The sequence below is a fragment of the Amphiprion ocellaris genome, chromosome 10 (genome assembly GCF_022539595.1).
Source record: "Amphiprion ocellaris isolate individual 3 ecotype Okinawa chromosome 10, ASM2253959v1, whole genome shotgun sequence".
NCBI lineage: Eukaryota > Metazoa > Chordata > Actinopteri > Pomacentridae > Amphiprion > Amphiprion ocellaris.
This window is the reverse complement of record NC_072775.1, coordinates 33782932-33808801: the sequence shown is the minus strand read 5'-3', so window position 1 is coordinate 33808801 and position 25870 is coordinate 33782932. Positions and strand designations below refer to the sequence as shown.

Genomic DNA, 25870 nt, shown 5'->3' with positions numbered 1-25870 from the left:
ACAGTTTCATAAATATAGTCCAGCAGCAGACGACCCCAGATGTTACTTGCAGCGACAGAAGCGAGTTGGAGCGGTGATGCGACCTAAAGCACTTTAAATAGACATGTTTTGTACAAAGCTACCAAACTCCGTCCTGTTTTCTGAAGAGCTGGACATGAAAAAGCAGCTCAGACTGTTGGATCAAAGACGCCCACCAGATCTCAGTCTGCGACTATCAGCCTTCCTGCAGAAACACTTTTTTGGCCTGGTGCAGTTTCTTCTTCTTCATCTGAGACTGAAGCTGTTTTGTTGTTGTTGTGAACACGATGTTCCCTCTGAAACTCTCCACCACCTCCTCTCTGCTGCACAATGTGGCAAACATTCTATTATTGCAGCAGAATTTACTGTTTTATCAACTCTGAACAAGCTTCTGGAGCTCCAGCAGCAAAACAGTGCAAGAGGCTTTTCAAACTCATCAGCTGTTGATGCTGGGACACATTTAAAAGCTTATTTGGACTTTTTTCACACAGCATTAATGTTTATGGAGAATGAGACATACAAAGTAATATTCACTGTATATATTTTGTGTTACTAATCAGTAATTTGTTTGTTTTTTAGTACAAAATTTATGTCCCTACTTCTGGTGGAACTGAGTCGTGCTTAACAGTCCATTTTCTGCTATATTTCAATTACTAGGGGGGCTTGACTTACGTTGGAATTCTGTTCCTACGGTGCGACGCAACGCAATTTTCGCCCCGTCAGAACTCACATATGCACATAAGTACCTTTGTCACTCAGCTACGCTAACACAGAGGTAAAATCATGATCTAGGACATGAAAACACTGTACAGTAAAAATACCAACTAGTTCCCGCATGAAATTTGTTCTAACGTTGCAAACGCCGTGCGTTGGAATGATGGAACAAGACTTTATAAATTTATGGGAGATGACGACATAACCACGAAACGCTGCAGGTTGAGGCCGCCGTAAACCGACGACCTGGTGTAGTTATATCATTAGGGATTATTATGTACAGCTGCAAATGTGATATAAAACAGAAACACTAGCATGTTTTGAACAGTGTGACGGTGACACAGATATTAAATTACATTTTTTGTCATTAAAAAGGCCAGAAATGTTTAAAATTTAAATCGCTCAACCTGCAGGAATCCTGAACGTGACAGTTTCATAAATATAGTCCAGCAGCAGACGACCCCAGATGTTACTTGCAGCGACAGAAGCGAGTTGGAGCGGTGATGCGACCTAAAGCACTTTAAATAGACATGTTTTGTACAAAGCTACCAAACTCCGTCCTGTTTTCTGAAGAGCTGGACATGAAAAAGCAGCTCAGACTGTTGGATCAAAGACGCCCACCAGATCTCAGTCTGCGACTATCAGCCTTCCTGCAGAAACACTTTTTTGGCCTGGTGCAGTTTCTTCTTCTTCATCTGAGACTGAAGCTGTTTTGTTGTTGTTGTGAACACGATGTTCCCTCTGAAACTCTCCACCACCTCCTCTCTGCTGCACAATGTGGCAAACATTCTATTATTGCAGCAGAATTTACTGTTTTATCAACTCTGAACAAGCTTCTGGAGCTCCAGCAGCAAAACAGTGCAAGAGGCTTTTCAAACTCATCAGCTGTTGATGCTGGGACACATTTAAAAGCTTATTTGGACTTTTTTCACACAGCATTAATGTTTATGGAGAATGAGAGCTTCATTTGTCTGAGATTTGTCAAACTTTGACCTCTGGCTGTTCTGACATGGCTGTAAAAGAGCTAACGTGGTTTTGTTTGCAGCGTCCTGATACGTTTGAAAACAAGTAGCTTCTGACAATGTTAATCAATTTATCGCCAGTTAAAAATATATTAACTGATACGACAAACGAAAGTCATTTTTGAATGTATCATAGATCAGTTGTAGTACCTGGTTGTTCCACCAGGTGGAGTCTCTTACTGTTAAATACGGTAGAGACCAGAGGAGACGTCACTCAGACAACAGACAGTTTATAGCGGTAAGCAGAGAGCATTGTGGAAGTTTAGCGACCAACAGCATGACAAAAACTACTGTGGTTGTTAATGACCTCTGGACAGGTCAGACTCATCTAGTTTAGGATTTCTACAACCCAGAAACAAACGTAGCTGAACTGGTTTTGCGTATAGTTTTTCATTTCTATTAAAAGGGCACCATGACAAAGACTTCTGTGAAGCTTAATGACCTCGAGGCAAGTTTAGCTCAAACAGTTTAGGATTCCGACAACCCAGAAACAGATGTAACTGACCTGGTTTTGTGTATAATTTTTCATATCTATTAACAAAAAATTTTTATTTTAGGGTCATTCACAAGACTTGCGGTTTGTTGACCTGCAGGCTCCACATGTCCAAAAAAAGAGAGAAAAACACTGGTCTCTGTGATGCAAATTTAAGAAATTAAACTTGAAATCATCAGAATTTTACATGTTAATAGCATCTGGAAAGTAAATTCACAAAAAAATTACACATTGTGCTTTGCAAACATAATTTGTGGAGCTTAGTTTTTTTTTAGTTAATGCAAATTTTAGGTGTACTTCAATGAAAACGTTAGTATCACCTATGAAACGGAAGTTACTCTGGAGTTTTGATGTTTATAGAAATCAAATGTGTAAAAATAATAATTTGATGCGTGAATTCAAATGTGGTTTATCCTTTGATATTATCAAAGCTAAACTGACATTCTTATTTTATCATAAAGTAGTTTTCTGATTGATTCATGAAGATTTTCCAGACACATTTGTGAACATGTTTTGTCTGATCTAAGGTCGAAAATATAAATTTTACAGCTGGATAACAGAAACGTTGTAGAGAGAGTTTTAAATTTGATTAAATTTCTCTAGATAATTTTTAGAAAAATGTCGTATAGCATGAGATTTTTAATTTACCCAATGTCATAAAGAAGACCAACCATAAATAGACAAGAGTAACTGCAGGAACACTGGAAAATTTGAACTTTTCTCACCTTGTTTTTACTGATATGAAAGTTGTTTTTTTTCTTTTGGTGCTGCTAGCTAACAGGCGAACTGCTGAAGTTTTTAAAATCTTCTATAAACACGGGACGGTAATTAATTGGTTAACAGGCTGAACTGAAAGAAGAAAGTCAGTTGACAAAAGGTTAGTAATTAATACATGTCCTGTTTTGCGTTGGGTTTTTGCAGAGAAGTGTGTTTATATTCCCCGTGTCGGTGCTTTGAATGCGGTGTTTCGTCTGGATGAAGGCGCCTCTCGTTCTTTTACCTCCAGTGTTTGATCAGACTCACGCCTGTCTGCCAGCCGCCGTCGTCCTTCATGAATTAACCAAATGTTCAATCGGGCGGCTGGCAGCTCTCGGCCTCTCAGCCTGATGAATGGAGATGTTACCCTTCACGCCGTTTGTTGGCCGAGCGCCGACCGAGGGAGGTGTCCGATCTGAAGCCTGATCAGAAAACAGAAAGAGATGTGAGGGTTCAGAGCTCCGTTTAACTGAGGGGAGGTTTTATTACAAAGATGAAACGTGTTCGTTCGGTTGGAGTTTAAAGATGCAGAACACGTTTAGTTGAGTTAGACTCTCTGGAATTGAAATGACAGATATCAACAACGTTGTTTTGACCCATCAGAATAACAGCTGCAGATATTTATACCTGATGCTGAGTCATATGTGGCTTCCCATTGGTTGAACAGGGTTAGCAGAATTTTGTGTGGTGGACAAGATGGTTGGAATAAGACGAGCTCATCAGCGAGACATTTGTGGTGGATGAGACCTTTGTCAGAGATTTGTGCCCAAAATTTGCTCTGACATGGTGTTAAAACAGCTAAAATGTGCGGTTTTGTTTGCATATAATTAGACAATAAGTTTTGTCGCTATAATTTGTTTGAAAAGGAGCCACCTCCCACTCACTGTAGCTTCTGACAAGTAGTGTTAATTGATTTCCAATTAAAAATATATTAATCATCATGCATGTTAGAAAATGTATCATAGATCAGCTGTAGTACCTGGTTGTTCCACCAGGTGGAGCCTCTTACTGCTTGTTGCTGTTGAGACCAGAGGAGGCATCATTCAGTCTACAAGATGTTTATAGGTAGTGGCAAGCAGAGAGCATTGTGGGGGATTAGCTACCAACGGGGCACCATGACAAAGACTCTTATGATGGCTAATGACCTCCAGACAAGTTGGACTTTTCTAGTTTATTCCTACAGCCCAGAAACAAATATAACTAACCTGTCCAAAGTTGTTTAAATCAATCCAACTGGACTTTAAGAAAGTGCAACATCAACCACCACCAGAACTGAAGAAGCCTCTTGGATGAGAGGTGAAACGTCTTCAAGGAACTTTCTTAAAGTCCAGTTGGATTGATTTAAACAACTTTGGATAACCATGACCTGGATGGATGAGAAACTACACAGACATAACTAACCTGGTTTTGCCGATGATTTTTCACATCCATTAAAGGGGCACCTTGACAAAGACTTCTGTGATGGTTCATGTTCTCCAGCTAGAAGAACATTTTAGAATGTTTCATATCTGTTGATAACAAAGGAAATATCATCATCATGGAATCATGTCCACTGTATTATTTTTAATCTGGGATTGATTGATTTTTCTGCTGAGTATCGGGTAACAAAATTGTTTAAAATTTGCATTTCTGCTTCTGATGTAACTAAAGATATCTGCAACTCTACTCCAGCTTATCAGTAATTACATTTTGATGCAGCAGAATTCCAGTTTGGGAATCTAGAACTTCATGCTGAACAACTCAAACTTAACCTAAGAATCAAAAAAGAACAGCAGGGATATACGGTTTTAACGTTTAAGAACTGAACTGAATATGTGTGTTGAGTAATTAAATGTTTCTAATTAAAGATACCTGCAGCCAAGTCATTACCAGAATTAATTCTGATTATAGATATCTACAGTTTAATTCTGATGAGTTATAATTCTATTTAAAGACACTCTTAGTTCTCTTCAGTTCAGCATATTTACATTGTCTTTTTTAGATTTCTGAAAGTAAGTTTGACCTGGAATTCTGCCTCCTCGACGTCTAATTACAGATATTCTGACCGGAGGTTTGACTAGTCAGATTGATAGATATCTGGAACAAAAACTCTTCTAGTCTCATCCTAACTAGAACTAGTCAGAATTAAGTCACTGATATCTGTCATTTAAATTCAGCATCATCAAACTGAGTTAAAACCCCAAGTCGAGATGTCTTTAATTGGCGAATTCCAATTTGAGACTCTCCAACATCTTTCTGACTGGTTAAAGTTTAATTCAGGAATCTAAAAAGATGACGCAGATATGTTGAACTGACAGGAATTAAAGATATCTTGAACTAGAATTACAATAAGTCAGAAATAGATTTCTGAAACTGGAGTTACGAATGAATGGGAAAAAAAAGGAAGATCTTTTTGACTAATTTCATCCCTGTTATCTGCAACACATCGTTAGCACGTCTTCCTGTGGGCGCTACAACCAATGATGCTTCAGCCGGCGGTTGCCAGGCATCGGCTCTCCGTCTGACCGGCAGCCAATCAGACGCAGGATAATCCCGTTCAGGCGCGGATTAGCGGCTCTTTGAAGTTTCTGAGGTTCTTAAATCAGCATCGTGGGGTTCCTCTAATCTGAAACCTCCACCCGAGGCGGAGAAGGATCAGTGGGGGTGACGAGATGTTTCCTAATAACTGAAACCGTCGTGTTTTAGATTCAGGTTTCTCTGCCGCGAGTTCATTTAACTCCCAAGGATGTTTGACGTCGTTTAAACCTCCGGATCGTCTTCGTCCTTCTGCCGGGTGAATCTGTGAATCTCTGAAAGGTGTCCGTTACTCGGCGTCGTTACGAAACCGGTTCAGGACAGTCAAGTTGTTCACCTGTCAAATGTCTTTCCTCCCGCAGCTGGAAAGCCGATGACTAAGACTCGAAAACTCTGACTCATCGAGATGTGAAGGCTGAAGAGAAAACACACAGGCTCACATTTCTCTTTAAAGAAGGATATCCAGTTTAATTATCACAGAATTTACTCAACTGAATCACCCTAATTGGATGTTTTGTTGGTGAAATGCACCCTGGGAAATTTAGCTAACTTCAGTTTTTACGTCCACGAGCTTCCCACAGCTTTGACTTTCTATCTAAGAAACAGGTGTTTTGTGATGTGTCTTTGTTTACCAGATGATTCAGTCGGTAGAGTTTCGACCTGAAGTGCTCCAACTGTGAGTCACTTGAAGAATTATCCTTTAACCACTTAAGGCCTACATTGTTCTTTCCTTTTTTTTTTTTCCACCTGTAAAAACACAAATGTTGTAACAGCTCTGCACTTGTGAACCCAAAATGATCGACCTTGGATTTTTCCTCATCCAAACTGTAAATTCAAGTGTAAACAACAAATTTAAAACAATAAGTTGATGTTATTAAATCTGCTCTAAAGGTTGTCTAAAAGATTTAATACAACAAAAATGAAGCACAACAATCACTTCATCCATTTTAACCAGTGTGGTACTCGGCTACGACTCCATTTTAACCAGCTGTATTCGGATCTCAAAATTAATATCCGATACCACCGTCGGGATCAAATATTCGGATATTCCGGTCCAGCCCTAACGCTAGCAGAGATGCTAACACAGATGTTAACCCTGCTGTATTTTTTTTCCTCTTGCAGAAGTACAGGCACCACGATGAGGACTCGTCCCCCCAGGACCAAAGCTCCCCCCAGCTAACGGAGGAGGCCAGCGGTCCAGAGCTGGTCCAGGTAGCCGAGAAGAACCTTTCCCAGATCGAGAATGTCCACGGATACGTCACCCACGCTCACATCTCACCTATGAAGGTAGGACGCTTCGTTTTTCTGTTTTCTGATCTGATCTGTCCAACCTTCTCTCAGACCATCGACTTCACTGGCCTCAAAAACAAAACAAATATCCAACGCTTCCGCCTCCTTCCAGCTTTTATTTAACAATAAATACATCATAACACGTCCTGTAGATTTAATTTTATATCCCAGAATCCCTCACAGACCGGCCACAGGGTCATAAATTGATCTCACTGGGAAAAGGAATTAACAATTTTTAAGCAATTTACTTTTATTTTCTCATTTTTTTTAAAGAATAAAATTACAAATATCTCGTAGAATCAGAGGATTAATTTCCAGCCACAACTATAAATAACAGGTGCTATCACTATTTAAATCTGTGAAAAATATTTTACTAATATATTTTAAAGAAACAAGAATATAAATTTTTGTTAAACTATTTTACAGATTTCTCCTGCTTTGTTGAATATTTAGTAAAAATTGCCCCCAAAAAGTATAAATATACATAACGGGGGGAGCACAAAATAAGCCAAAATGATGAATAATATCTACATAAAACATCTGTTCTTTTACAGTGTGTGATGGTAAAATTATACATATACAGAAATATATTTTTTTGTTGTTTGATGTTTTCTGAAAGAAAAAAATGTGTAAGTTAATTGAATTAAATTTAAAAAAAAGGTAATTATTTTTCTTATTTTATTTAAAATATTGCAAGATTAAAACAAAACAATTTAAGATACAAGACGTTGAATAGATTCTATACATTTCAAAAAAATTGCAAATTATTATTTTCTTAAATTCTTTATGTATTTTTTCTGGCACCCTTGCTTTATGGATTTATTTTTTACATTTGTTTATTTTATTTTTTACAGTGTATAATTAAGTGGGACTTAAAATATTGCTACGGTTGACTTTTTTTTTTTTTTTTTTTTTTTTTACATTAAAATCCCATTAAAACTGCCAAGAATCCCACTTTTAGCCATCACTCGTTTCTAAATCAGCTGTCAGAAGTAAAAAATTTAATTTGTGAATATATTTCTCAGTTTTTACAAAAATCTGCTTTAAAATTAATGTTTTTAATTGGATAATTTGATCCCGCAGTGATGTTAAATACACCACCTAAAATCTGTTTTTGTTTACTATTTAGAAAACACGAACAGACCTGAGGGGTTTTAGGAAGAGAGATTAATTAGCAGATGTAATTAGTTTAGATAAAAAATGATGAGGAGCATTTGAACAAACGTACGTTTCCAAAAATTTTAGCTAAAATCTTGTTATTAGTTTGTTAAAATAAACTTTGTGTTCTAAACTCGATGAAAAAGTGATGAATTTTAACTTAACTGAGGGAAAAAAAGAAGCAGAAAGCAGCAGCATGTTTATAAAAGAGCGCTAAAACTATAAAACTCCAAGAAGCCTGTGAAGTCCAGATGTTTTTATCTTCTCTACTTTCTGCTTGTTTATCTCGTTGTTCTGTACCTGCTCTGTTCATTTATTCATATCTTCATATGCCTGTTAAACATGTTCTCCTGTCGCTGTCACTCAAACCAGGGTCTGGGGGAATTCGGTCTTTTTAAATCCTGATTAAACCCGACCCACAGACTCATGGAGGACGAGGCTCGTTGCTTGTTTGTTGCTGCATGTGACGTGTTTCATTTCATCACACAAACGTCGCCGCTATGCTTGGTTCAGGGCGGTTTACGGAGTCCTGACAACATTTTAGGTGACTTTTAGCTGAACAGTTAGCAAAACCGGTTAAAAGAAAGTATAATTACCGTTTTTTTATTATTATTATTTTTTAATTCACAGCGTTGTTGCACTTTTTTTTTTTTTTTTTTTAGCAATTTAGTGCTTCACATTGTGCTTTAAAATGTTTATTAAGAAAAAAGTCTGATTCAATATATAAAATAAAGCATATTAAAGTATAAAATCTAAGTAAAAGAAGCTGTAGCTCATGTTGCAGTTTGACACATAACTACGTAAGTAAATAAAAAAGAAATACTACATTTATTTTGACTCATTTTTAAAAAGAAATCAGTTTAATCTTTGGAAATATTTGTGATTATCTTATATTTGTGGAGCAATAATTAGTTGGAAGATAATTAACTGTAATTAAGCCTCAATTAAAACTCTTCTCCAGACAAGATAGTGGTGACCAAGTGATGACAGTTTTATTTATTTTCAAAGAAACTAGGATAAACTAAAATATTTTAAACAAGGACAGAAAAAAAACAGAAAAGCAGTTTAATATAAACAAAATTTTAAAGTTCAGATGTGTAGAAAATGAATACATTTGTGTGATAATAATAAAATAATAAGCAGTGTTCATGTTGCACTTTGGATTAAAACAATAAAAAAAAAAACAAGAATAAAATGACGTGAATTAAAACTGGAAACAAAATGAAAGAAACAAGATGATATTTCGATGTAGAAAAAAAACACAAGATGTGATTTAAAGTCACAGTTTTCCTTCAGTCTCAGCTGTAAAATCCTCTGTGTTCAGAGTCGATTGATCCAATCTGCCGATCAGCTCAGATCTGATATTTCACAGAGGTTTAGGCCTTTTTCACGCCGCCGTTGTCATAGCAACCGAGTCCAGGAGATCAGACTGATGCCGGCCGAGCGGCAGCACTGACGTACGGTGGAGTTTTCCTGCCACCGTGTGGCGACAGACAGGAAGGAAAGACACTTCTCTGTTTTTAGTTTCACTTTCACTTCTTTGAAAGGAAACTGTCTGAGGAGGTTAAACATCGTCTGGTCGTCTTTTTAGCGCTAATAAAAAAGTGAATTTATCCTTATTAGGAATCCTACACAACTCATTTACTGATTCCTTTTGTTATAATTAGATTATCAGTGATATTTATTGATGTTTTAATCCTCATGTTGTCTTTATTTACGGGCACCAGAAAATATTGTTCCCGTCACTGAAAAAAATCCAGAAATTCAGCCCAAAAAATTTCCTGAATTTATAAAAATTTGCAAAATCTTCAGGAAGAAAATTCCAATAATTCCTTAAAAAGGTTCCCTTAAAAGTTTTATTAAAAAAAAAAAAAAAAAAAAAAAATTCCAAATTTGGCAAAAAAATTACATATTAAAAAAAATTTTTTAAAAATGTAAGTATTTTCAAAAAATGAATAAAAATCTTCCCCAAAAAATCCTAAAAATATCTAAAGTGATTACATATGTATCAGTAAAAATTCAGCTATTTTCTTTAAGAACATGTGGAAAAAATCAACCAAAATCCAGCGAAATTTGCTGGATTTTGGTTGATTTTTTTTCCCGAATGTTCTTAAAGAAACTTTTTTTTAAACTTTTTTTTCACCAAAAAACTTCAAAAATTTCCCAAAAATGTTGAAAATGTGGAAGTTTTCACTGTGGAAAACATAGATATAGATTTTTTCCAACATTTTAAACTTTAAAACGTTAATATCACCTATGAATATTTTCAACTTTAAAACGGGTCAATTTGACCCGCAAGACGACACGAGGGTTAAAGATGGAAACGGTGCCAATAAAGTTATGAACGGAGTTTTTTTCCAGTTTTTTAAATGACACAAAATGTATTTCTGTGTTTATTTGCAGATTAAAATTTTAATGAGATTAATGTTAGAGGGAAGATGGAGAATAAATTAGAGGATCTGGACGTTTAACAAAACCAAAAGACGAAGTGAGTAAACTCCAATAAACGTCCATAAATCCGATTATAGTCAATAAATAGGTGAATCAGTGAAAATGGTCGTTGGATCATGAATAAACTAAAAACAGGAGCTGTTAATTCAAACACACGTGTTTATAAATTCATGCGAGCTGATAATTTAACTAACTACAGCAGCTGACGGTCAGAATAAATGTGTTTTAAATGTTCCTCTGATTCCTGTGATGTTTAGGAAACACTAAAAATGAGAGTTTTAAACAGCAAAATCAGAAATCTGTCTAAATTCTGTGCTTGCTGCTGTTAAAATGTGAGTATTTTCTGGTTTCTTTCCTTTGTGGCGGAACGTTTTTGTGTTGTAGACAAACTGTCATTTTTCACCATTTTATTAATGGAGGAAATAATCGATCATTTCCGTCCTGCTAATCACAGTCTGTTTGTCTGATCTCAGTCGGACTTCTCGCTGTGTGTCGTGGTTTGTTGTTGTTGGAGTTTTGTTGTCGTATCTTTGGGAGTCTTTCTGATGTCGTCTCAGTTTTCAGGCTTCACTCGTGTTTTCTTGATCATTAATATTTTAGTCCTGGAGAGCTGCTGGTTTCATTCAGTTAGAGTGAAAACACAAACAGGTTAGTTTTACTTTACAACACAGGATTATGTGTTAATAAACATGTTTCTGTTTTTATTTTTAATTCTTTAACACTTTTTAAATTCATTTTTATTCACCAGTTTACAGCTTATTTAAACCAAAACCTCAATAAATATTCAAAAAAATGTATCTTTATTCAGACAAAATGATCCCTATGACAGAAAAACTGTAGAAAAACTGTTATTTTTCTGAAGTCTGATTTGTTTCTCCTTCGGAATAAACCCAAATTTCTGCCTAAATTGTGGGATTAAGGTCATCATTCTGTTTTTTAAAATCGAAATTCAGACATTTAAACTCAAAAGTCTGACGTTTTCTCTGAGTTCTGACTTTGAGATCAAAATGTACACTTATTCCTTTAAAATCTGACCTAAAACTCTGATATGAAAGCCAGGATTCTGACGTTTTTTCTCTCAATTCTGAGTTGTAAACTCAAAAGTCAGACTTTTTCCTCTAAATTCTGAGTTTAACCTCAGAATTATTCTCTGAATTCTTTGAATTCAGACTTTTTTTCTCTAAACATTTTTTTCTCTAAATTTTGACTTTTCTTCTCTAAATTCTTTAACTTTAACCTCAGAAATTTTCTCCAAATTGTGTAAATTTTAGCCTTATTCTCGAAATTCTGACTTTTTTAAAAATTCCAGACTTGAGAGGTGAATAGTCTGAAAAGTTTAAGCTGACTTTCTTCTCTCAATTCTGACTTTTGAGCTCAAAAGTCTGACTTTTTCCTCTTAATTCTGAGTTTAACCTCAGAATTATTCTCTGAATTGTTTGAATTTTGACTTTATTTTTCAAATTCTGACTTTTAAAATATAATGTTTGACTTTTCCCCCTTGAGTTCTGACTTTAAATTCAGGCTTTTTTGCTCTGATTTGTGAGACGAATTGTCCAAATTCGAAGTTTAAATGCAGAATTCTGTTTTCTTAGAATTCTGACTTTAAACTTAGAAATAAACTTTTGGTCAGACTTCAAATTCAGAATTCTCTATTTAGAATTTAGAATCCTCTAAATTCAGACTTTGAGTTCAAATTCAGATTTTTGTTTTCTTAAAATTTTGACTTTTTGGTCAGAAATGTTACAAAAATAGTCTGAATTTTGCCTCTTTTTTTTGCTCTGAATTCATACTTTTAGCTCAAACTTCACCTTTTTTTCCTAAATTTAAGCTCTGAATTGTTTTAAATTTCATATTTTAAAGTAGGAATCCCAACAAAAACCCCCGTCAGAGCTCAAATAAATGTCTCTCGTGGCCCTAATCCTCTTCTGCATGGATCTAACAAGACAAACCTGCTCATTGATCAGTGATTAGTCTCTGACTCGTCAATCAGCAGCAGGTTTATCGATAATCAGTGGGAGGATCAGATTTTAGCTTCAGTAGCTCTCCAGGACTCTGGTTGTTTCCCATCGAATCGGTTCTGTCACTGCTGCTTCTTGTCTTTATGTTTACCCCTAAACTCTGCTGTTTCTCTTAATTTCTCTTTTTTTTTTTTGCTGTTTCCCTTCGATAAATCCTCGGATTCCCCTTCAGACTTCTTACTAGAGCCTGTTCTGGTCAAATTTGTTCCTTATTTTTCTTCACATCATCTGACCTCATGTACAGAACCAAACCGACGATGAGACGAAAAGTATATATTAACAGATTTACAGATGTTTATTGTGAGCTGTATACTATATTCAGCTGTAATATGTATTACAGTCAAGTAAAGTAGTATTTTATGTAACCTTTGTGTGTTTTTAATCCTTAATATATAAATTAATCAAGTAAAATCTCACCATAAATACCACTACATGGTCATAACCCCAATATTTACACTTGTTAGCTAGCTTTTCTAACTCCAGACACAGTCTTGATTTACTGAAAATCTCTTGGACGCAACTGCTGTCAGTTGAGTTATTCTCTACTATTTCTAACATGAAAAGTCAGTATTCACTACCCACAACAATATAACTGTTGTCATCTAGGAATGTCACACAGAGTTGTTTTTAATGCAGTAATTCGTATATTTGTTGGTTTTACTTCTGTTTTTGAAATGTTGACATTTGTATTTATGTTTATTTATAATTAATTTTATAATTAATTTGCTAAAATCATCTTCGACCAGCTACTTTATGACATAACTGAGCTTTTTTTTAGTATTTCAGTAAGCCTGATTTGAACCAGTAACAAGTCTATCCTACCAATAAACACATTAAAATCCCCTATTATAGCTCTGGATGAACTACATGGACTACAGTCTAACTGTTAGCTTTGTTAGCCTGAAGTTGGTTGGAGTCTGTACATGAGATTTGTCCAGAAAAGAAAACATCAGATGCTGTCAAGTTTGTCAAATTAAATATTTGAGATGTTTTACGGACAACATCCTTTAAATCTATAGTTTTATTAATAAGATTGGGGTTGTTGTTTATGCTATCTGTCTAAATTGATCACTAGATGAGATATGAGAATTTGGGTCGATGCTACTGAAGATAAGCATCTAGTCGGCGTTCTAACCATCCCCCATCCCTTCTCCTTCTCTGTTGACTTTCTCTTTGCTTTTCCTTTGCTGTTTTTTGACCTCTCTGAGACGCCGTCGTTCCTCTCCCTGTCCTCCCCCTTCCTGTATCCTGTAGGTAGCAGCTTTGGAATGCATCTTTGACGGTTCCTCAGCGTTAGGACAGCACTACCCGGAGCTCCCCTCCCCTACGCCCTCCACCCTCTACCCCCATGGAGAGGACAGCCCCGTCCCCTCCTGCTCCTCCAACCCCTACCCCCCAATCCAGGTAAACCCACCCCTCCTCCCACCATACCCCACCCCACCCTGCTTTTGGTTGTTGTGGTGCTGCTGGTAGAAATATGGTGAAGTCTTTGCATCTCCATCATCATCCAGAGAGCTTCAGCAGCAGGCAGCTTGACGTCTTTTTGGTTCTTTAAGATGTTTCACCTTCATCCAGGTGAAACATCTGGTTATACCTCCTTAGGTATAACCAGATGGTAGAGAGTTCCTGGTATAGATACATACCCACAACTCAAGAGTCAAGGTGTGATTGGTGGTATATCTGTCTGGGGAGGGTATTGAGTACCTGATAAGTGGTGTCATAGACCTTTTTCCTTGGTACCACTTACCAGATACCAGGTTATTGACAAACCTTGATTCATGTGAGTTTTGGGTCGATCATGAGCAGTGAATCATGCAAGTCTCAGTTTGTTAAAAAGCCTTGATTCATCCAAGTCTCAGGTTATTGCCGAGCCTTAGTTTATCTAAGTCTAGGGTTATTGAGGCGCCTGAAGTCATGTAAGTCTCGGGTTGCTGATGAACTTTGAGCCGTGAAAGTCTCACATTGTTGACAAGCCTTGATTCATGTAGGTCACAGGTTGATGACTAATCTTGATTTACTGAAATCTTAAGTTGTTAGTGAGCCTTGATTCATCTAAGTCCTGGTCATTGATCAGGCTTGACTCGTGATTTTCAGGTAGTTGACGAGCCTTGATTGATACGAGTCTCAGGTCTTCCTTTTAAAAAAGCCTCTTGGGTGAAGGCAAAACATCTTCAAGAACCAAAAAGAATTCCAGTTGCCTTCTGCTATAGCTCAGAGGATTACCGTGACCTGGATGACTGAGAATCTACTCAGAAATATCTCCATCATAGTTTCATCCATTTAAAAAATCATTTTACCTTCTACACCTACATTCAAGTAAATCCTTGTGAAAAATGTCCGATTCCACATCTGAAGTCCTGAAGTTCTATAAATGTTTTTCTGGTAGTTGTTGAATGATGTTCACAGCAACAGACTGGTGTTAAACAGGAAAGGGTTGGTGGATATCACTGGAGGAGGGAGTTGTTAGCTTAGCTTAGCATAAAGACTGGACGCAGGGGGAAACAGCTAGCTCTGTTCAGATACATTTCGCAATGATGTTTAAGCTGATTAACATGTATTGACTGACTTTTTCTGTGCCGACAGAAATGTCAAAGCCAAAGTTTGAGGTTTTATTATGAGGAGCTACATACAGACTTCGTGGCATGAGAGCGGTATTAACCTTCTGAAGTAACTTTGGTGAGAAAGCACTTCAGCATTTGTTCCTCTAAAATGATCTGACACATCTTGCAGTGGTTTGTTGTGTAGTTTCTATCAATTTGGTTGCATTAGAATGGTTGAAAGAGTGAATGGATGGTGGTTGTTGTGTTGTTGAAGCGATTGCTGTACTGTTGGTTGGTTTTGTCGTTTGTTGTACAGTTCTTCACTTTGGTTCAGACGGAAGCATCTCAGTTTCATGTTTTGACATGAAGTTTGTTCCAGCATTCATGGTTTCTTGAGGATTTATCCCGTTGACTTTGGCGATCCAATAACTGTTCCTTTGGCTCCACATTGAGGGTCACAATGGTGGTTTTAAATGAAGTTTCTTGGTAACTATTGGATATTGACTGCTATGAAATTTCAGGGTTCTCTTCTTTTTCATGATCAAACATTTTATATTAGAAAGTATTCTAGATGTTTCCTATTATTGGTTCAGAAAATACCACTGGTTGACTTCTGCGTTATCATTGTTTTTTGTAAATATGAGCTCAAAGATGGGACTTTTCATGACGGCTTCGATTTTTTTTTTCATATTTCAACTCTGCTATAATCAGAGTCTATTTGATTTACTTGTCCGATACTGCAGATTCTACATCAGCATCATAATAAGAAATAACTGGCACAATTTCTTGTTTTTGTCTTGAATAATTTCTGAGATTTTGTCGTTCAAACAGCCTCAAATTTCACTGTCCGAAAAATCCTGCTGAAAGTGGGTCGACAGGCAGTTTTATAAATCGTTTATCTCGGGACAGTGTTTCATATGTAAAGCTAACATTTCACAGATACCTTTTCAATAACCATAGTTTTAGTCCATGTGCCCAGATCCAAAATTTCCAGTATCGGTACCACCTGAAGTGACTAATTCTTTTTGGTATTTTTAAGAAGTTAGTTGAAGTTCTGCTTGTAATGGCATTGGTGATACATTCCTTGAGATGATTTATATCTCGTATCTTCACCTGATACACCATGGCCTTCAAGTGCCCCCAGCATCAAACACATCTTCTAGGCTTTCTGAAACATAAAAAAATATACATTATACATTTTCCTATGACTTCCTTAACTTATGGTCCACCCTGTAATAACCCAGTGTACATTTTAGTTCCACTTAGGTTTGGTCACCTGAGATAGTACCAGTATCTGGTCCGGCCTATGCATGATTAAAAAGTTTAGAGCACATTGGAGCTGGTCGAGCAGAAGAACTCTGATGATGTGACGTTGAATAACTCTGAGTTTGTTACCTGGCTGTGGAATAACTCCACACCTCCACTGCTGTGAGCTTTCTGCTCAGCGTGGACAAATCTCTACATCCAGCTCTCCATTGTTTCCTCCACGTTTGATCTGCAGCGGCGGCTTCCTGACGTCAGCAGGCAGCTATCTCCAACACCTCCACGGCGATAACGCAACGACGACTCGTCACATCCCACAAAGACTCGGAGGTCTGGGAGGACACGCTGTACACTCCTTCTTCTTTATTATCAATCCTTTCATTTTTTTCCCCCGCCGTTCCTCGGCAGCGCCATGGCAACACGGGAGATGAATGCCGACAAAGAAAATCCCAACGGCAGGAAAATGGAGGAGGAGGAGGGGGTTGAACCTGCACAGAAGGACAAGGACAGATTTAGTGAGGCTCTCTGTGACAGGGTGGAGGGAGGTGATAGTAAAACGCAGAATAGATTTACAGCAGCTCTGGTGTATATTTAGCACCGAGACAAAAGGAGCCAGAGTCCATGAAACAGCTCGTCACTAATGCTGCTGCTTCACCGCTGCAGCAGAGGATACTGGGAGGACGGGGTGCCTCTATTTATAGCTTTATGGAATTTCAGGGAAACCGTGGAATGATGAATTATCTCATAAACAACACAAAGTGGTGTTTTTGGTTTTTGGAGAGTTTTCAAGTTGATATGCAACATTTACTGAAATAATCACTACTGTTTTCTACTTAAAAACTCAAAATTCCAGCAGTTTTACAGATTGTTTGTCACATTTTTCTTCACTGTTGGCTCATTTTTCACTGCAATAAGAAGTCCTGAAACCATAAGGAAATAAGAAATGTCTTCTGTACCGTCATAATGCCATTAATAATAAAAAGAAAATAAAATTAATGTGTTAAGCTCTCTTGAAAACTCACTGTTGGTCACAGTCGAGTCAGTAAAGGCCTCACAGTTGAACCCAGGAGCTTAAAATATTAAGTTTTTATTTTTTTATAGAATCTGGTTAGAGGAAGCGGTTTAATTTGGTTAATTTTTAAATCAATAAAAGTAGAATAAAAGTATTTTTTCCTCACATATGAAAACTCAAAAATGTCTCCTCTGCTCTATGACACATGTAAACAAACTGGTTAAATTTCTATATTAAAAAAAAAGGAATCAACAAGCTGAGGAAGGTTGAGTCTGTTCAATATTTAACTATTTCCGTGTTTCCAGCCTCTACAAACCTTTTCCTCTCTATTCTGCTCACCGTCAGTAGAAAGATGTTTCACCATGCTGAATGTATCTTCAACAGCTTGCTCCTCTGTTCACTGTTTCTCAGCCATGCTGCATTTTATTTTTTTGATCCAGTAGGTTCTATTTTTCTCTCAGCCTAAAAGTGTCCAAATTGATTTAAATCAGTCCAAAATAACAAAAAATGACTCAAGAATTCTCCAAAAGAACTCAAATATTGTCAAAAGTTACCTGAAATCAGTTCAAACTGACTCAAATGTCTCCAGAGTAACAAAAAATGTCTAATTTTATTCAAGAATTCTCCCAAATAACTTAAAACTACTCCAAATTGACATTTTTAAAAATATTTTAGACAAGTTTTAGTCTATTTTTGAGTCTGTGTTTCACCATGCTGAATGTATCTCCAACAACATGCTGCTCTGTTCACTGTTTCTGAGCCATGCTACATTTATTTGATTGATCCAGTAGCTTTGATTTTCCTCTGTGGAAACACTGCCTGCAGTTCAGTTGAAAACGTTCTGAAGTTTCGACTGCTGGTCAAATATGGTTTCTCAGGAACCCACAGTCTGGTAGAAATGGTTTATTTAAGGCCTGTCAAATAAAGTGATTTTGATTAAATATAATAGTTATAAACTCAGTTTTGGTTGTTTGATGTGTTCAAGAGCCCTCAGAAAAGCTGAAAATCCAAAGAGTTTTTCTGTTTTCACTGTTTTTGGCTGATAAATGGGGTCATTTTGGGGATTTTTGTAACGATTGTTGAAGTTTTAGGATTGGTAAGATGAATTGTTTGTTCTTTTAAGTGACTTTGATCAAATTTCACCATTTTAAGCTTAGGTTTGGTTATTTTTCCCAACAGATCGGCACAGATTAATGATTGAAGGAATGTAGAGAAGAATTCAAGCACTTTATTTAAGACCTGCAGAATAAAGTGATTTTGATGAAAAGTCTGGATTTTAAAGTTTGATTTTAGTGATTTTCTTGATATTAAACATGATGCGTTCAAGGATGGTTGGAAAGCTGAGAATCTTAGTTTTCTTTTACTGTTTCCAGCTGATAAATGCTGTCATTTTGGGAATTTTTGTAAAGATTTTTGAAGCTTTGAGGTTGAGAGTGTTAAGACAGATAGTTTTGTTTTTTACTGAGATTTTTTTTTGACACTTCTTGAATGAGACACGTAGAATGAAGTGATTTTGATAACTTTTCCCCCTTTTCAATCATAGAAATTGATTAAAACACTTTATTATTTGAGAATTTCCAAACAAGACCTGTAGAATAAAGTGATTTTGATGAAAAGTCTGGATTTTAAGGTTTGATTTTGGTGATTTTCTTGACGTCAAATGTGACACGTTCAATGATGGTTGGAAAATTGAGAATCTTTCTGTTTTTTGCTGTTTCCAGCTGATAAATGCTATCAGTTTGGGGATTTTTGTAAAGATTTTTGAAGTTTTAGGGTTGAGAGTGTTAAGATGAATAGTTTTGTTTGAATTTTTTTTTTTCTTTTGTTGGGAGAATTTTTGAATGAGACACGTAAAATAAAGTGATTTTGATAAAAATGTCACCCATTTCAATTGTAGAAAACGATTCAAACACTTTATTTTCTCAGAATTTTCAAACTAGACCTGTAGAATAAAGTGATTTTGATGGAAATTCTGGATTTTAAAGTTTGATTTTTGGTGATTTTCTTGATGTCAAACATCATTGATGGTCGGAAAGTTGAAAATCTTTGTCTTTTTTACTGTTTCTGGCTGATAAATGGTGTCATTTTGGGGATTTTGTAAAGATTTTTAGGTTTTCGGATGAGTGTTAAGACACTGTTTTTCCACTGAATCTGGTGTAAGTTGTTTTGTGTTTTGTTGTTTGTTTGTTGGAGATTTTTTGAACAAGGCAAGTAGAATAAAGTGATTTTGATGAAATATCTGGATTTTTAGGTTTGAATTTGGTGATTTTTCTTGACGTCTAACACGACACGTTCAATGACGATTGGAAAGTTAAGAATCTTGGGGTATTTTTATACTTTTTCCAGCTGAATAATGGTATCATTTTGAGGATTTTTATAAAGATTTTTGAAGTTTTAAGATTGAGTGTTACGACAAATAGTTTCTTGCTATATCTGGTACAAGATGGGTTTTTTTGGGAGAATTTTTGAACAATACACTGATTGTGGTTTTGATGAAATGTCTGGATTTTAAGGTTTGATTTTGGTGATTTTCTTGACGTCAAACGTGACACATTCAAGGATGATTGGAAACTTGAGAATCTTTGTGGTTTTTTACTGTTTCCAGCTGAAAAATGGTGTCAGTTTGGGGATTTTTGTAAGGATTTTTGCAGTTTTAGGGCTGAAAGTGTTTAAGACAAATTGTTTTGTTTGCATTTTTTTTTTGTTTGTGGAGATTCTTTGAATGAGACGCGTATAGTAAAGTGATTTTGATAAAAATGTCACCCTTTTCAATCGTCGAAAACATTCAAACTCTTTATTTTTGGAGAATTTTCAAACAAGACCTGTAGAATAAAGTGATTTTAGTGAAATATCTGGATTTTAAGGTTTGTTTTTGGTGATTTTCTTGATGTCAAACATCATTGATGGTCGGAAAGTTGAAAATCTGTCTTTTTTTTACTTTTTCTGGCTGATAAATGGTATCAGTTTGGGGTATTTTTGTATAGATTTCTGAAGTTTTAGGGATGAGAGTGTGAAGACAGACTGTTTTTCACTGAATTCAGTGCAAGCTGGGTTTTTTTTTAACAAGACTCTGATTGTGGTTTTGTTGGAATGTCTGGATTTTAAGGTTTGATTTTGGTGATTTTCTTGACGTCAAATGCAACACGTTCAAGGATGGTTGGAAAGTTGAGAATCTTCCTGTTTTTTCTGTCATTTTGGGGATTTTTTTCCAAACCCAGCATCTGGTTTTGGCGTTGGGAGGGTTAACTAACCAGCGAGCGACTAACTAACCTTCGTCGTGACGGTCGCTGCTCTGATCTCCGTCGCAGCCGCAATAACTCAACGTTTTTGTTTTTTTTCCGGGTCACGTTTCCCCCGATGACTCGTGTTTGGAAAAAACTGAGGAGCTGAAGTGGGACAAAGGTCGGCCGGACCAAACCGCTGTGGACCGAGGAGGAGGAAGAGGAGGAGGAGGAAAAAGCTGCTTTCAGACTGCAGAGATCAGAGGACGAACTTCCTCGCTGCCTCTTTAAACACTCTCAGACGCTGTCGTCCTCGTCAGCCCTGCAGTCTGTTGTCTGCTCCAGTCAGACGGCGGCAGCTCGGCCGGCGATGCTCCGTCACCTCGGCAGGTTCATTCACCCCCGGAGGCGCCGCTCCTCGCTCCCCCCGACCCGCTAACCGACAGCCACCTCCGTCGGCTCCTCTGCAGCCTCCCTGTTAGTGTCTGCAGGAGGAGGAGGAGGAGGAGGGGGACACAAGGTGGAGTGAAGCCCCCCTCCCATCGTCTGCTCTCCAGCCAGCACCTCCTCCGTCACCCTGCAGCAGGAGCAGGAGGAGGCGACACCTTCACCACAGCAGCAGCAGCAGCAGCAGCAGCAGCAGCGGCAGCAGCAACAAGCAGCATGCTCAACTCGGTGTGGTACGCCAAGAAGATGGGCCGCCGCATCATGGGCACCCTGAGGAGAACCAAGAGGCTGCACCGGCGCCTACTGGTAGGTCACCTCCCTCCACCTCACTCCACGGCCAGTAAACCCTGCTGAAGGTGAGGAGGAGGCGCTACATGTGTGTGAGTGTGAGTGTTTCGAGTGGAAAAGTTGCTGCTGCTGCTGCTGCTGCGTCATGTGACCGACTCACACCTTCTGGTTTTCGGGGCTGATTTGTCTGGCAACGACGAGGCTGCAGCGGCATGTTTGATCGCTACGCTGCAGTTGAATGTTCCAGAGCTTCTGACGGCGACGACGACGAGAGCCGGAGTCTCCCCCCCTCCTCACCCACCCCCAGCTCCTCTTAGGAGGAGGTTTTTGGTGAATCTCTGGCCGCCAGGCTGTGAAATTTACCTGCATAAACAGCAGCATCATGTTCTGGGCAGATGTGAGGAACCCCTGCAGTAGCACATGCCTTTCCCGGCGTTGCCTAGCAACCGCCAGGCTCCTGACACGCAGCGCTTCCCCTCCACCTCCCTGTTTACCGCCTCCAACACGCATGTTAACGTACATACAAGCGCTCAGGCTGCAGAAATGAGTTCTGTGGAGCAATTTTTATAAAACAACAGACAGACACCTGAAGACGAACCAGAGGAACTGTGATGAAGGAGAAAAACTGCAGTTTTTCTCCATCACAGTTCCTCCATCACAGTTCCTCTGGTCCGTCTTCAGGTGTCTGTTAGTGATATTTTATAAAAATGGAGCATGAATCTCTGGATTAAACTCTGATTCTTCACAGTGTCGAGCTTTCGACAGCTGCCCAGATGTTGTTGCTTCACCAGCCGACGTTCATCAGGTGGACACGACTCCTAGAATAAACAACTGCTGCCCTCAAGTGGATGAAAAAAAATCAGCTAATGCAGGTTTGAAGCAACATTCGGGTAAAATTGGGATGCTTGATGCAATCAGTGGAGTCAAATCTTAATCTTTGGCTCTTTTGTTGCTTCTTTAGAGTTTGCTGGTTGTGTTTGGACAGAAGTTGACAAAGGATTTAAAAGTTTGTCTGTTTGGATTCTGTTGGCTTGTTGAGAGATTTGAAATGACAATTCAGTACATTTGAAGTGAATTTAGTGGAGTTAACTGTGAAAGCTGCCTGAACAAAAAGATCTCCGCTTCCAGATCTTAGTATCAATAGTATCAGTTTCAGAATTTAACTTAGATCATTGCAGCCAGTTCACTGACCTGTTGACTTGTTTTGAGCAAAGAGATTCTTCTCATTCATTGCAACTTTATTGTCCACTGAATAACCCTACCCTAACCCTATGAATCCTGCGAACCCTAACCATAATAACCCTACCCCTACGAATCCTACCAACCCTAACCCTAATAACCCTACTAACCGTACTATCCCTAACCTTGACCCTACTAACCCTACCCCTGCGAATCCTACCAACCCTTACTCTACCAACCCTTACCCTACTAAGCCTACCAACCCTTACCCTACCAACCATAACCCTAACAACCCTGACCCTACCAGGCCTATCCCAACCAACCCTACCCCTACTAATCCTACCAACCCTTACCCTACTAATCCTGCCCCTGCTAATCCTACCAACCCTTATCCTACTAACCCTGACCCTACTAGCCCTATCTCAACCAACCCTAACCCTACTAACCCAAACCCTCCTAACTCTAGCCCTACTAAAACCCTGAATAATAACAGGATTGTACATGTTAATCTGTGAATAAGGTCAGTCTGTGAACTGCTTTTGGAAACGACCCAAAACATTGACAAAGCGCCTGATTGGGCTATAATTTATTATTATTCCTGTAAACGCTCTGAACTCTGAGCAGTTTCTGGACGTTTCTTTGCTCCTTTTACATTTTTCTTCACTGTGAACTCATTTTTCACAACAATCTAAAGACCTGCAGCTCTGTGGAAACAGAATGAAGAAGATCTCAGAAATGTCTTCTGTCCAGCAAAATGGTTAGAATGACAGGAATCATAGCAAAATGCAGAACTAACGTTGGATTCTTTTGGTTATTTCTGTTAAAAATGTTGAAAAAAGGTGCTTCCAAGTGCCCACTGATGTTGCACCACATACTGATGATATTTGATTGTTCACGTTTAATCAGTTTACCCTCTGCTCTGTGGAAACACTGCCTGCACTGCAGTCAAAAAGACTTCATTTTTGCCATGTGATTGCCGTAAACACCCGAGTGACTCGTGGCGCCGAGAAACGCAGAAATTTTAGTTTTTTACAGAATCTAGTTAGAGGAAATGAGACAACATTGCGATAAAATATTCCCATTTTTGGCTTAGATTTGGTTGATTTTCCCCAACAAAGTCTCACATGATTAGTTGAAGGACTATCAGAAAGTTGGAAATAAGCCGATTCATTCTGTTTTTACTGTCAGTTTTGTTATGTCTTTCAAACCTGCCTGCAGGAGCTTGATAAAAATATGAATAACAAGAATTAAAAACCCAAATGAAATGTAGCTGCTGCTCTATTTTAGGTCTTTTAACACCACTGAGGTGTGGAGAAAATAAAAAGCCTCACACTTTATTTCTGTCCTTTCTAAAAGTTATATCTGCCATCTGTGACCCAGATAATGAAAAAAGTCTCTTAAATCACCCTCAGCACTTCAATAACAACCTAAATTTACACACGATCCACGATGATGAAGGTTCAGGAAGTGCTTGTAAGTAATTTAGACGAAAAACAAATTTACACACATGATGTTTTCAGGAGAGATCATGTATTGTCTCATGACTGCTGCTAACAAGAAGAAATCTGATCAGACAGTTTATTTGGAAGAGAAAATAAAGCTCATCTGATGTAGTTTTTTTCTCACTGCTGCAGGATGAATAATTTGACAAAACTACAAAAATAGGACCTCAGCTGTGAGAAACTGAATTTTTCTTTAACTCTTTAAACTCCAAAACCCTCCAGCTGGTTTAACGAGACGTGTTTAATTTTTAAAATCTGCAAAAATAACCCAATTTGTCAAAGACGGAAACTGTTAAAACTGAAAAAAAATCATCGGATTGTCAACTTTCCAACCACCCTTGGACGTAGCAAAGGGTGCCGCCAAGTTCCATCAAGAAAATTAACCAAATCTCTGCTTAAAATCTCTTTTTTTCTACACAAAATAAACCATTTGCAACAGATTTAGTGGTTGGAAGGCATATTTTATTTTGAAAATCTGCAAACTGACACCATTTATAAAGGCCAGAAACTGTAAAAACTGAAAGAATTGTTTGATTTTCAACTATTTGAGTGTTGAACTTGAAAATTAACCAAATCCAAGCCTGAAATTGTGATTTTTCATCAAAATCACTTTATTCTACTGAAAAACTTGCCATAAATTGAGTTTGTATCAGATCCTGTGATAAATATTCTGCACTCCCAAGCACAATTAAAAATTCAGAGTTTTTAGGTTGAACTGCAGGCAGTGTTTCCATAGAGCAGACAGGAAAATCAAACCCACTGGATCAATAAAATAAACGCAGCATGACTCAGAAACGATGAACAGAGGAGCAAGTTGTTGGAGATACATTCAGCATGGTGAAACAGACTCTAAACTGGAGTAAAACTTGTCCAAAATGTTTTAAAAATTGTCAGTTTGAACTAGTTTTGAGTTATTTTGAAGAATTCTTGAGTAAATTTGGAAGATTGATGTTACTTAGGAGAAATTTTGACTCAGTTTGAGCAGTTTTAGACAGAAAATAAACCAAAAACAAACTTAATAGATGAATACAATAAATGCAGCATGGCTCAGAAACAGTGAACAGAGGAGCAAGTTAGTGAAACATCTTTCTACAGAACAGAAATAGTGTTCATAACTTGGTCCTCGGTTGCCCAGTATTTTTAGTTTTTCACAGAATCTGCTGCAAACATTGATGTTTGAAGGCTTTTTTTAAAATACAAGACATATCGAAAAAACAGATTTTATTCAAATATAACTTTTTAAAGCTTTGATTGGTTTATTTTATCCACGGTGCAACAACACCTCATGCATGATGTGTTCAAGGACCAGATGAAAGTTTAAAATCTGATTGTTCCTTCAATCAGAGTTGTGTGAAAACAGTTTATAGTGCTTTTAAGAATGTAAACACTTAAATATCTATAGCGTGGAGAGCCACCGTTGTTTTTCCAGTGGTGGTAACACCTTGGAGAAATGTTGGAAATGTTGATTCCAGGTTTTTTAAAAGTTTTTGAAGATAAATAATCAAAGAAATTTGACTTTTTTCAGTTTTCTGGCATCATGACTGAGTTCTCTGTCCTTCTTCGTGGTTGTTCTGTTTCTGTAGAGCTGCAGGATTTTAGATTGCAGTTAAAAATGAGCCACAGTGATTAAAAACGTGACAGGAGTTAGTCGCTGCATGAGGTTCAGAGGTTTATAGAGTGATAGAAGCTTTATTCTCCTCCTGCACTTTAAAGGGGACAAATATTCAAGTTAATCCACAGCAGCTCCTCTGTGTTTTTAGATATTCGCTTCATATTAATGCCGTATTATTTAGAACAAGTGGTGACTTTAAAAAGCTCATTACTGACCCCATTACTGGTGTTTATGCCTCAGTGTGGCCTGCAGGTGGAGCTGCCCGGCTGCAGTTCAGACGCTGATGTTGATCTTCTGCAGCTCCTCAGAGTCTGATTTTAATGGCGGTTTTACTGTGACACGTTTATTTTAAGGATTTTCTCTCTAAATGCT

The 25870-nt window shown here is 37.6% G+C and overlaps 1 protein-coding gene across 17 annotated transcripts in view; it reads left to right on the top strand.

The window, feature by feature from the left end:
• Positions 1-25870, top strand: part of LOC111568381 (disks large homolog 1) — a 165380-nt gene that overhangs the window by 89170 nt on the left and 50340 nt on the right. For 10 of the 17 annotated variants that reach the window (XM_023270014.3, XM_023270011.3, XM_023270010.3 and 7 more), the window contains 2 exons: positions 6640-6804; positions 13689-13838. In XM_023270014.3, coding sequence (XP_023125782.1) covers positions 6640-6804; positions 13689-13838 — 315 coding nt within the window. Of the gene's footprint in view, positions 1-6639; positions 6805-13688; positions 13839-20771; positions 21224-25870 lie in introns of those variants that run through there. The other 7 variants (XM_023270021.3, XM_023270019.3, XM_023270018.3 and 4 more) reach the window with 2 other exon arrangements.